This window comes from Falco peregrinus, chromosome 5, assembly GCF_023634155.1.
Source record: "Falco peregrinus isolate bFalPer1 chromosome 5, bFalPer1.pri, whole genome shotgun sequence".
Lineage (NCBI taxonomy): Eukaryota > Metazoa > Chordata > Aves > Falconiformes > Falconidae > Falco > Falco peregrinus.
In genome coordinates, this window is record NC_073725.1 from 30853517 (window position 1) to 30867250 (window position 13734).

The window sequence follows — 13734 nt, forward strand, 5'->3', positions numbered from 1 at the left end:
CAGGTGGGGTCACCATTAGGGTGCCAGGTGCTCTGTGGCTCAGCTCAACGAGAAGGGCTCTGCAAGGTGCACAAGCTCTTCCTGCTGCCACCTTCAGATGCTGTGGCCCCAGCCTGGCCTCCCCAGTGCAATGGGGGCTTTCCAAGTGCTTTCTTCCCTGGCCCAGCTTATTAAGCCAAGCCCTGCTCCCTGGATGAGGCAGGCACAGCCAGGGACAGAGCCGTCTCAGGGTGTCGCGCAGTGCTGTGTGATACGCTACAGAGCACAATCAGAACTTGAACAACTTTTGAGTGTTTTTAATTAACCTGGTTTTCCTCTCCTCAGCATCCCTTCCTCAACAGGTTCCCCTTGTCACAGGGGTCACCTGCCAGAGTTGCATCTCCAGCTTGTTAGGAACAGGACTGGGTGATTCGCTCTGGGTGTATACTTTGTTCAGTAAAGAGGGCAGCAGTGGTTAGCTAGAGCTATTTACAGCAAAATACGGAAAACGGTTTTAGCCATGAAGAATTGCTGAGAAGATCGAAACTCTTAATCTCAACATTTCTAGAACAACCACAGCAAAAAAAGATTTTCAACTGCAGAAATTGTTTCTAATAAAGAATTTTAAAAACAGCAGCAAAACTTTCAGTTTCTACTTGGTGAAAAGGGTCAAAATATTTGGCTTAGCTGAAATACAAAGGCATTTTCATTCTGGCTTTCCTCAAAACAATTTGGGAGAAAATGTGTTTGCATTGGCTTTGCAACTGCAATTTACTAGGGATAAACTTGCTACAGCAGAATTAAGGGTGTCAGGTTAGACCCTTAGCTAGTTTTGGAAACCTCCTGATACACGTCACGGCACCGATCCTGGTGTATCTAACAAAGTAACTGGTCCTGCAGACATAGCTTGCCTCCCTGTTGTTTCCTCTAGACTCTCGGTGTGTTCTTGGGGGTCTGTGACAGACCCTCTTGCTTTGAAACCTGGGACTGGGTGGACAGATGCTTATCTCAGCTGTTGCTGGATGGAGAAACCCCCCTGTCTTGTGATCTAAGCGTAATGAAACTTCCTAGAAAAATAGACCTTTTGAAATCCCTACTACTAATCACCCTATGTGACGGAAATCCTCTGTCTTTTGTTAGTTCCCTGTAGCATCATTACTCACCACTTCTGGAGTTTGCTTACCCTTCTCATGTGTAGGACTTCTTTGTTTGAGACACTATTACTGTGTTTCATGTGCTTGAAAGTATTCAGGCAGGACCGAAGCTGAACCAAGCTAGTCATTTCATAAACAGCTCAGGGAAATACCTCCCCTGCTTTTGACAGGTTTGCCATTTAATCTGAAGCAAGATAGGACAAGTGACTGTGATGAGCTGAAAGAGGGAAGGTCACATGAAAGTTGTATGGCTAATGTCCTTGTAGAATGCCATTTTCCCCTCGAGCCTCATGAAATATTTGCAGAAAACACACACGTCTGACTAACATTCAATTCAACCTTTAATGGTTGCCAAGTTTTTTTGAAGGTAAAATAGTACAGAGTCCTAAGGAAAGATTTAGAGATGTTCCTGCTTGTGTGTATTCATCTAACCATGTACTTCAGGTGTTTAAGGTTTGGCATTTTTTTCCTGGTTTATTTTTTGCTAGACTGATCTCATTTGGGTACAGAATTCTCCCTATCTCATCAGAAGGAAGCTGGCGTATTTTAATGGCAATTATATAAATAATAAATACGGTAACAGCTATAGTGAAGCCCCTTCTGACTGACTTGCCCTCAAACTGGGGTTGCACGCAGTAACTGCATCTCAGTACTGGGAGTTCCCAGACATTTACAGTTCTAACAGTTGCTCTGGCCATCTTTATGTCCCCGTAGTAAATGAAACACAGCAAGCCACTTTTTGTGAACCTGCTTCCAGGAAAACATCATCTCAAGTAATATGGTCTCACGAAGCGGGGCCTTGCTAGCCTCAGTGAAGGACAGAGCTACCAGGGCAGCTGTTTCTTTCTCTGCGGCAGTGTTTGCAGCTGGCACGCTGACTAAAACGTGGGGCAATCTAAGAAGAAATGGAGGGCTGAAGGAAATTCCATCAGATTTTGGGGAAAACAAACAGAACCATTGATGTAAAAAAAAAAAAAATATTATGCAGTAGATAGATTTTTTAAACAATATTCTGTTATTTACAAATCACACATAGTTAAATAACACAACCTGTAATATGCAACATTAAAAAACACTTATCAATGCCTATTTTCTTTTGTTTGTGTTTTTGGGTTTTTTAATTTTAAAACCTGAGACTCTGCTTAAATACGAGTTGTGTTAGCACAGGTTTATTATAAACACGTGTGAATATCCATGTGAATGCGCCAGTCCTGGTGGTGTTATGATTGAGAGTACTTAACAGGAAAGAAGATAAAATACAGTTTTAGATGTACTATACTCCCCATGAAGATGGAAACAAGCTAAAGAAATGGCAAAAGATGAACTGTAATGAAGTGCATTCTAAATATCACCCACACAATACAGTTCTGTGCTGATGCTGGGCAGTAACTACGTAATGATGCCTAGGGTGGAGCAAGCCGTGCTCCTGTTGGCTTCAGCTAGTTTTTAGGGACACTCAGAGTGAGGGTGTTGGCTCATGGTGGGTGGCACCTGTAGGCTCCTGTGCTGAGCATTCTCTTAGCACTGACTGGGGTTCCAGAGCAAGAGCGGGGCACTGCTGCCCCTGTGTTTATCTGAGAATGATGTGCAACAGCAGGATGGCTGGGGGAAGAATGAAAATAAGAAGCCTTCACAGGAAGGCTATACTTGCTGGAAGAAAACAAGCTTCTGGCAAAACAGTGAGATGAGGAGGGGTTTAATTTTGCTGTAAAAAGTGTTTTCAGAGAAGTTGGTTTGGGTTGTGTAGCTTTTCGTAATACTGTCTCTCACGAAAGCCAGGGGCAACTGCTGGGGTCTGGACAGACCTGATGCTGCTTTCATAGCATGAGTTGTCTGGGCTTTTCAAGTGCAAGGAATTTAATTGCTTTCCCAGGAGGTATGCCTAAAAGGCCTAGACATCAAAGCTAACAGAAGTTCATCTGCTGAAAAATGGAATAAATACGCATGAGTAACTAACATCATGTGGGCAAGTGCAGTATGTGAGTCGAGTGGTGGCTTAAGTTTCTGACTAAGCTGAAAAGAGAAATTGCATCATCAAAGCTTGATGACTGTCAGAAGAAGCAGCTACTTTCGACTCTGCAAGACTGAACCAAAATACTGAAAGCAAATGGATTTTTCCCATAATTCATTCAGATTTTTGCTTGGATTCTTTCCAAACTTCCCATCATGAAGCCATCTCTAGAGTATTTAAAAATATAGAAACATATATTTTATAAATATAAAACTATATATCCATTTAGGTGTACTCATATATATTGCAAAGTGTATGCTTTCCTCTCTTCCGTAAATGGGGCAAATTGGACATTTTCTCCAGAAAAAAGCACATCCATAACTTTTTGTGAGAAACAATTAAGAAGTGATAGATGCAAAGACTATTTAATGCTGGTGGACGCAGACAAATTTCTCAGAATCAATATATGTTAGCACACTGCAACTAAATGAATCAGTGTAAAATAATTATACCAAGGTACTAAGATATATATATATAAAAAAAAAAAAGGTGGGGAGGAAGGGGTAAGAGAGAAAGAAAACATTAAGACATAAGACTGGAAAAGTCCCAAAAGGATTGCCATAAAATCATGGAAAAGGTTGCTCCAGGTCTCAAAGTATGTGTGAAATAACAGACTGAAGAAACTAGTCATGTGAGTCTTTATTGGGAATCCTATTTATTCCAACTAAAACTATGTTACTGCATATTAAAAAGTAAATCACATTACAGATACAGATGTCTCCTCACATTGCTCTAGCATCATAAAAGTGACTCATTAAAATTTCATTTTCATATTCAGTGTTGCTGATACACACTTCATTTACAGTAAATAAAACACGTACTAGGTTTATAACCAAGACTGTTGGTGCTGTATAAAGAGTGACAGCTGTTTGGTTGAGTTCCTTCTGAAGCAACATACACACTACACTGCCAGGTGTATGTTCATATGGATAGCAGATGTGAAAATGGGAACTCCACTTACCATTTTTAGTGTGGTTTCACGAAAAACAGGCAATGTATGGGACTCTCAGAGACATCATTTATTTTGGTCCCTGAAAATGTTAACTCTTTGTTTAAAATTCCCCTCATGACATCCAAAAGGGAAAAAAAAAAATCCAGATTCTCCTAATTCAGTCATTAATATAAGCAATTTTGGATGCTTCCACAATCTGTAAATTCTTTTCCATGTTACACGTTCAGGATAAAAAATTCCTGTTCCCTGAATGTTTGTTCTTCACTCTAACCTTCTTGCACTGCTAATACCTAGACAAAGAAACTTTACCCTCCTGCACTGCAGAGGCTCTTCCCCTTCCCCAGAGCTCTCCTTGCCTGCAAGAGTGTGCTCCCCAGCACCTTTCTGGTCAGGACCCCCAAAATTATTTGCAGCACTGATAAGCTCGCCTAGCAATCAAACATTGAGTGGAATGCCCTTCACCTAATGTAAGTATATAAGCTGAATGAACACTGAGACTCCTTATTTAGATTTATGGTAAGAAATAGGCACTTCCTTGGTGTAGTTCCCCGTATGCTCAGACAGACATTTGGAAACAGATGAGTCATACCCTAGAGTGCTGTAAAGGCAATCTGATTGATTGCTTCATCCCTCAGCGTCTGCAGCTGAGTGGGAAGCGTCCCACGGCAGTGCCTCTTTCCCCCTTGTTTCCCTTTTGGTGGAATACCATGTGCATTCTCCAGGAATGCTGCCAGTGGCGGATCAGATACTGAGGATATCCTTTTGCAACCAGGGCTGAACTTCAACCATTATTTCCACAGGAATAGCCATATTCAGGTCATCCTTTCAAAACTCAAGGACCGTAACGAAAGGAGCTGTTCTAGTCGTGATTAACGGCAAAGTGGTTTTGCTTTGGACAATATAGGAGAGGGCAGAAGTCACAGACGATGTTCATAATGGTTAGAAAGAAATGAGATGCTACTCCTTTTGAAACAGCAGAGCAAGGAAATGTATAATGGTTGATCCAAACAAGTCCACAAAATCTATTTACTGAGGTAACACAACATCAAAATATCTTTCTGTGAAAGCATCCAGTAAAATAAAGGTTGGTGTTTTCAGGAGAATTACAGGAAGGCTTAGCGAGTTTGCTTTGGAACATGTGATACTGATGTCATTGGACAGGCTGGGGATAACTCGAGCGGATTTGCGAGCTTCCCTAAGGGCACAGCAAATTATTATTTCCAGATGGAAAGATATGCTTCAGAAAATAGTTTCTGGACATAACTGCTGATGAGCCAGGTAAGCCATAAATGCTAAAACGAGAAGATGACTGCTAGGGTCTCAAGAAGATAAGAGCTGCCTGTAGTCTAGATGACAAAGCACAGCACAGAGGCAGATGGAAGCAATCCAGTGTAAATGATTAACTTACTGAGAGCAATGACCAGTCTTCTGCTGAAAAATTTTGGTTAATTTTAGAAAGTAATTCTTTTGCATCACTATTGCTTTTGGCGCTTTCTCTCGTCTCCGTCTGTCCTGTCCTTTTGCATCAGATCACATGGTGCAGCATCTGCCACTTGTGCTGGGGAAGGCGCTTGAGGAGGAAAAGCAGCCCAAGCAACTGGAAGAGAACAGTCAGGGAGAGCTGTAACCCTGGAAGATATCAGGGTGATGGGCAATCTGTGGTAAGGCTTATATATAGGGCAGCTGGAGGCTGATGAAGAATAGCTAGGCAACTGGATCTTCTACCTTTGCATGGAAAACTGTCAGCCCTTTACAAGTGCCTCAGGATGAGGACTTAACTAAATAGGCCCCTCAAGCATATTTTACAAGAAGAAAATACATATATGCTGTTTGTGGCCTTGTTGCCAAGCTTTTTCTCTTCTTGCCTAACTATGTTGAAGATCTTAGAAACACCTTACTGCCCCAGACACGGAGAAGATGTGTTTTACAGAAGGCAGCTTTGGCCTCCATACAGCAGTACAGACACAGGGAGAGAGGTCACGTCATGTACTGACTTTCCTCCACTGTCTTGACCACCAACCAGTTCACATACAGTTTGGATATAGCTGTAGTGACTCCCAAGTCGCGTTTCTCCAGTATGCATCAAGCCCATTTGCAAACAGAAGAGCTTGGAAGCAGCTTAGGAAAGCTATCACTTTATTTCCTTCTTCTGCAAGACACAACCATGGTTCCAGATAAACTGTATGAACTCTTCCGCGTTTGGTTGCTTCTCCTTAGAAAAAATGAGTTTTGTGGGTAGAGTGCCCATGGTAACAGGCAGCGAGTAAGCTTTAAATGCAGGCAGGGCTGGAGCACTGCTGTGACAAAATGTTTCTTCATGGAAGGGGAGGCACAAGCCTCATCTGGAGAAGATATTTTCTTTACTCTGAGGCAGTGCAGTGGAACAGCTGCCCAAAGAAGTTGTGGAGTCTCTTTCTCTGGAGATATTCAAAACCCGCCTGGACATGACTGTGCAACCTGCTCTAGGTGAAGCCTTTAGCGGGGGTTGGACTAGAAGATCTCCAGAGGTCCCTTCCAACCCCGACCATTCTGTGATTCTGTGATTTAACCCTTAAAATCTGAACTCCATCAGCACTAGGTTATTAGCTGTCCTACTGATATCTATATGGTAGGATACGGCAGGATCTAGTAGATCAAGATCTGGCTTTTTTTCACCCGTGTTACAAGGGCAGCTATTTTCCTAGTGCAGACACAGTTCAGGAAAGCGGTTTCACTTCAAACCCTCCAGCAAAGTCAGGTGAGCAGACCTTAACGATCCCACATAGTTTCTTAACATTTCCCTTACCAATTAGGTGAGATCACCGATCATTAACATTTAAACAAGCTTGCTCCCAAGTGTGACAGGAATTTTCCTATAGCACAGTACGACAAGAGCCCTGGAGCTCTCCCTCAGCCAGGTACTTTCCTGCTTGCAAAGACGTAGGTGACAGTCAGCCGTGCAATGGGTGTTGATGGCAGCCGAGAAAGGACAGGTTAGGTAGTGTCTGCCACAGATTGTTTAGCAGTTTTGCAAACTCTTCGAAGTTTAAACTCATAAATCTAATACAGGTACACATGGATGTACTAGGATTTCAGCTGCCCCTAAAAAACCTCCAATTGTATAACTTCTTTGTGAGGACGCATACTTTACAGGGCTTAGATTAACATAAATTGAAATTTTATAGGCTGCAGAGGAAAGAAGACATTTGGGAAAAAAACATGTGATGATAAACATTATATTAATTTACTGATTTGCAAACAGTATTATTCCTGAATTGCCAACAAGTATTTCAAACTGAAATAGCACATCCAGGAGTGGGAAACATCCGCACCCACTGGGACTGGTGCACTCCAGTGTTCATAGAAACAAGTGGACAATTAATTATTTGAGGCCATAAAGATAATTAAGTCCTGTGCCTTCTAGTTCACGTGCTTCTGTCAGCTACTTATCCCATCTCTGGGGCTTCAGTCTGCATTAGTAATTAACATTGTAACTAGACTAATGATTGCAAAATTTTAATCAAATTTAACAGCTATGTATGATACTACAGTGAAGTCAAGTGGTTAAGAAACACCCCAAAATCCCTTATGAATGCCTTCTCTGAAGTCTTCACTGTCTTGTTCGGGACATCACACCTTAGTAATTCTGTAGGAGGCTTAGATCAGTACTGGCACAAAGCCAGTGTCCGGGTCAAGTGCTTCTTGTCTAGTCATGAATGAGGTTTTTGCTTGACAAGCATGGGCTGATGTGTTTCCTTCATCACTACCCTTGTGGCAGTCATTTTAGGGGTGACGTGCCCAGTGACACCAGCAGTGGCCGTACTGCATGTGCATCTGAAGAGCTCCAACCCCTGCTTGTGCAGGGATAGGGAAGTTTTTTTTTAACTGTGGCACCTGGGGTAGATGGCAGCACAGGACAGAGTGGTGGGGCCAACAAATCCTCTGCTCTTAAGGTGCATCCTCATAGGCTTGCCTTTTCTGTCAAGGCTAATTCTTTTGATCTCTATATCAAGTCTATGGTTTGGTGCTGAAAAGGTGCTTTGTAGCATACATTTATCTCTGAATTTAGGTCTGCTTTTAGTCACAGCACAGTCAGTCTGTAATCTCCATGGGATTATCGAGCTAGGAAGGTGACTTGGATAGTTTATTTCAGACCATCAGAGCATAGAGTTTGTTATTAGTGCCTACAAGCTGAGTTTATTAATCTATTTACATTTCATGGAGTCAGTAAAGCCATCCAGCTCAGTCTGCCTTTTAGCAGGCATGCAGTAGTGTGCTCTTTTGTCATTCTTACAGATGTTTGGGATTTTGCTCTGGTTTTTTGCTCACCATCTCTTTCATGTTGGGTAGGACTTGCTTTTGTCCAGTGTTTTTCTCAGGTCTGCAGCTGATCCTTTAAACAGGGCTGTGATATGAACTGCATTTAGTATGCTTGTACTGAGATAAATCAGTAGAATGTGTTCATGTGTTACATAACATCTAGCTTGTGAACTTCAGTATATCACCACAATTTACTTCGACAGTGCGTTCCATTTCCCCTTTTCCATCACGTACAAGCCGAGGATATTCCCGAGGCACAGCTGTCAGACACTGTTGTGTCCCCACTTGGCTGTCACAGCCCAAAGTGGTGCACACACACTTCCTCTATCACGACATTGGCACCTGTGCTCCTTCTGGCTCCAACCAAAACCCATGCCAACGCTTCCATAAGGAACAATCCTTCACATACATAGCTGGTGCTGAGTCTGTCCAGTTATTGCAGCATGAGAATGCTCTGTGTAAACAAGGGTGAGGAACATGCCAAAAGGGATGAAAGTGTAGTCAGTTTTCTTTACGGGGGTAATGTTGACCTCTGAAAGAGCAAATAAGGGGAAAGACGTCCCAGATTTTTCTAGGTTGAACATGCTGCAGCTCTTTCAGCACCTTCCAGGTCAAATAGTGCATATATTTCCTCACTCCTCTTGCCCCTGTGCTAGTAAATAATTCCAAGCTGGTGGGCAGGGAGCACGTTTTGGATTCTTCTGTTATCTGCATAAATGTGAATGCAGTATTTTCCGCAAAGATGCTCCCTTAACTAGCCCCAGATGTTAGATGATTCATTATGTTACAAAGCCTTAGTTTAGTGATTGTAAACGCCTCTATTTGTACATTTAAATCAATTTCCTGTTTTTATTTCATCTTACTTAATTATTACTGCAATAGATTGTAATGAATTATAATAGTGCAAAATTTATTATCCATCACAGTAGTAATGAAAAACACATATACATCTAACCCAAGAGTACAAAATAACTCTTTCTTTCCCCAAAATATTTCTGGATTAATTTTTTTATCCAGAAATTTTTAAATTATTTTTTTTTAATTTAAAAACTAAGAATCAAACTCTACTGCTTGTAATTTTAACGCCAGTGCAGAAACAAAACAGGGAAAAAAGGAATTAATTGCAGCCTCCATAGAATAATTGGGAATGTAATAAGAGCAGCAACTCCTGTAGTATTTGCCTCTCATAAGAAAGCATAGAAGTCACACAAGAGGGGTGCCTGAATGAGTGATAACTCCTCTTGTAATAGTCCCTGAGAAAAACTGCATAAGCGAGAGTGGCTGTATTTTGGCAAAGCTGAGACCAGAATTTATTTTCTTTTGCGTGTTTTATTCCCCTCATGGACCCTGATGCTGGAAAACAGCTGAAAGGGGCACAGGAGATAATCATTACTGTAAGTTTTGTCTGATACAATTGAGCAGAGTTACCTAGAAATTATGAAGTACTGCAGATTGCTCCAGGCCATGAATCCTAACCCAAAGCCACAAGCAAAGCCTTGGAAAATTAAAATGCAATTGGGTTTAACCAGCCCAAAACCCCAGGTGATGAGTCACTCTGACTACATAGTACATATTCTTCATTGTTAAAGGATGTATTGCTGCACCAAGAAATATATCAGAGGAATAACCAATTATTAAAGCACATGTGTTTTGCCAACACTACAAACAATTTTAAAAATTATTCATAGAATCAGAGAATCATTTAGGTTGGAAAAGACCCTTAAGATCATCAAGTCCAACCATTAACCTACCACTGCCAAGTCCACCACTAAACCATGTCCGTAAATGCCATGTCTATTCAAAATCAAGGACTTCATATTGAAAACCACTTTTTTTTTAAAAAAAAAGAAAACCTATTTATATGGCTGAAATGAGTCCACTCCAAAGCAGCCATCCTAACTCCTTTGCAAGACTTCTGAAATCACCCTGATGGATGCAAAAGCAATTAAACTGTTAGGTCAGCAATTGCAAAATACTAAATAAAACAATGGAATCTTTCATGTCAGTTTCTCTCTACATGGAAAGCTTATAACTATTACAATTATTGTCTAAAATAGAATATTGAATCTCCAAGAAAGCTGCGAAGCACAATAGTATTAGAAATGCAGCAGGAAATGGGGAATAAACCCCACAAACCCACACATTCAACCCCTTCTCTCTAAATTTAATACAAATGCCTTTGTTTGGAATCTCAGCAGTCAGTAAGAACTGACAGTCATTAATTAAGGTGACTTTACAGCTGCATCTGGCTGGTGAAGAAACCCAAGGGGCAAGCACAATCTCACTGCTTATCCATGATGCTTGACCACTGTCACACTCTGGTGCTGCCTTGGCCTGTGGCACCTAGTATGGGCCAGGGGGTTTGGGGGGGACAGTGAGAGCAGGGTGCCCCACTTAAGCTGTGGTGTGGGTGAGACTACTCCAGGTCTGGCTCCCTCCAGATCAGATGATCCCCACAACTGCCCAGCAGATTCAGCTGCTGGGACTCCCCTGTGCATCTTCCATGACCCACCCTGGAGCATGCACTGCTTATCCCCACAGGTGTGTGGGGCAGGGGCTACACTGGGTAGGGTACAGCAACCAGGCTGCAACACACAGTTCCCTGCTCCATTAGCACAGACACAGCAAACATTAATTCTCTGTAAGCTTTTCATATCTTCCCAGAAAAAAAAAAAAAATTAACAGAATCTTTCAGTACTAATTAGAAATTTGTGCATTTACAAGGGCATAGTAGTGCCCTTCCTTTGCCAGTAACTGACTGTGAGTGCCCTGCTCAACCACCCTGCCGTTCTGGATCACTGCAATGATGTCTGCGGTCCGTACAGTCGTCAGGCGGTGAGCAATGACAATGCAGGTTCGACCTTGTCGGGCATTATCCAGAGCTTTCTGGACGATCTGCACACAGATGTTAGGAAAAGAGTGTTAGCACCTGGAAAGCCTTCACTTTTCATAGGAACCACATTTAATTTCTTACTTTTTGTTATCACCTGGATATATCTCCCATAGACTTACTTGTATGACTTTACTTACGTGACACCCTTACTCAACAGGGTTTCTCACTGAGGTCGGTGAGGCTAATCAAATGAACACGAGACACTGAGAAGTGGGTTCTTGGGTCTCCAGTTTGGATCAGAACACAAATTCACTATTTACATTCAAATACAGCTTAATAGGAAGACAGCTGAAGAGTAGCAGCTCCACATAGTGTTTTCTACTTAAAGTTTTGGGGTTTTCAACTTGTTTATTGAGTACACATGCACAGCTTCATAGTGTTTTCAGTTCACAGGCTGCAGCTGGAAAAAGCTACGGTGATACACTTACCCTGTTGTTTCACAGCTGAGCATTTGCAAAAGGTTCACATTGATTTTATTCTACTGAAAGCAACTAGCCACGTACATAGACATATATATTTCACGTAACAATCATTACTCACCTTTTCGCTTTCTGTGTCAAGAGCAGAGGTAGCTTCATCCAGAAGCAGAACGGCAGGATTACGAACCAGAGCACGGGCAATTGCTATTCTTTGTTTTTGACCTCCAGAAAGTTGTGTGCCTTTCTCACCCACCCGGGTATTATATTTCTGGATGGTAAAAATTAAAAAAGAAGGCCTGTGAATACTCTTAGAAAAGGAAGATTAGAAAAGTAAATGCATGGCTCTAGAAAAGATCAGGCATTCCCATCTTGAAAGAAAAGAATACTGCAAGTGGTTTTAATAGAGCTAAGGTTTTATGAACACCTCTAGTATAAACAGTTATATATACAGCCACACACATTTATATCTGGTCTGAAAATTTACTTCCACAAAGTACTATGCCCATGACCATACGATCATAAGTGTAACTAGATATTTAATGCTTACTGACACATACATGAAAAACCTGATCCTGCATTAGTTGGGAGTAAAGAATCCCAAATGTCATTAGTAGTAATGAAGATGAAAATGATGTAGTGATGCAGAAAAATATTTCAAGTTACACAGAACTACAGTGAAAACAAACTATCAAAGTATTTTTCCTTGTTAGAATCAAATTCTTGGCAGGCATGAAGGTCACATGCCATGCCATTCACTTTTGATTTATTGCTTCTTCATATTTGTGAAGAAACAGTCCCTGTGCCTGCCTGTCCAATTAGAAATAGAGCATTTAGTTTACTGAATTATTTTAGAAAAAAAAAAAATTCTCAGAGAAACTTGAGAAGTTTCTCTTGTCAAAAGAAAAAATATCAAAAAAATTACGAGGATTTACTTGTACATTGAGTATTCTCTTTTACACCCCTCATTCTGCTTTGTCTAGCACGATATTAATTGGAATATTAGCTCTTTTTTGAACAATCTAAGTAGTATTATAAGCTTAAAACACACTGACATTTTTCAACTTAAATTCTATACTTTTTCCTATTAAGGGAAACCAAAATGTTTATTTTTAATTTGATCAAAGTGAGCACTACCTAGATTTTTTCCATATTGTTCCAAATATCTAACCTCACTGTGAAGAGAAGATCACTGTCTCTTACCTCTGGTAGTTTTTCAATGAAGGTATGAATATTTGCTGCTTTAGCTGCTTCTTCAATTTCCTCCTGACTAACTGCCCTACTGTTGTCTCCATATCGAATATTTTCAGCAATGCTGCAGTCAAACAAAATGGGCTCCTGTGACACTAGGCCCAGTCTGGATCTCAGCCATTGTAAATGTAAAGATCTGGTATCAAATCCATCTGCTAACTAGAAAAAGCAACAGAAAAACGATGCCAAGTTCTCTACAGAGCTCATCCACAGATACACACTGTAAACCCGAAACACAAATTGTAAGAGGAAGGAAGTTTTATGTTAGATTCCCAGCCGAAACCAAGTAAATTTTGCAGGCAAAATAGAAAAGAAGTAACAGTATAGATTAAATATTTCCTTTCATTAATTTTTAATTTTGTATGTGGTTTTGTTTCCATTTCCCAGCAGATAGAAAGAGAGTGCAGATCACAGGCTGTTCCTGCAGTCCTTCCATCCCTACTGACCACAAGAAGCACCAGGAACCTCCTGGGAAAGCCTGTCGATAAGAAGCTGAACACGACAATGTTCTCAGTTGTAGGCCTTTAACTCAACCTTCAAACCTCCAAGGAGGTTTCTTTGGACTTTCTGTACCCATTAACAAGGATTGCATTGAAAAGCCCATTGCAGTCTTCTGACGGTGATGCAGTAGCACCCCTGGAGGATTACATTTGTATTGTCTGAAGCATATATCTATATTCCTAATGAGTGAATTCATACTGGCGAGATGACTTACACGCTGACAAGCAAGTGACGTGAACGTCATGCCCCTGTGAGACCAGACTGTGAGCAGCTCTGGG

At 41.2% G+C, this 13734-nt stretch overlaps 1 protein-coding gene across 3 annotated transcripts in view; it reads right to left on the reverse strand.

Annotated features, from left to right (window-relative positions):
* Positions 1–1847: 1847 nt before the first annotated feature.
* ABCB5 (ATP binding cassette subfamily B member 5) overlaps positions 1848–13734 on the reverse strand; it is a 68148-nt gene continuing 56261 nt past the window's right edge. For all 3 annotated transcript variants that reach the window (XM_013294507.3, XM_055804088.1, XM_055804089.1), the window contains 3 exons: positions 12908–13114; positions 11829–11975; positions 1848–11290 (listed from right to left, as the gene is read on the reverse strand). In XM_013294507.3, the coding sequence (XP_013149961.3) occupies positions 11093–11290; positions 11829–11975; positions 12908–13114 (552 nt within the window). In that variant the 3' untranslated portion in view covers positions 1848–11092. The remainder of the gene's footprint in view (positions 11291–11828; positions 11976–12907; positions 13115–13734) is intronic.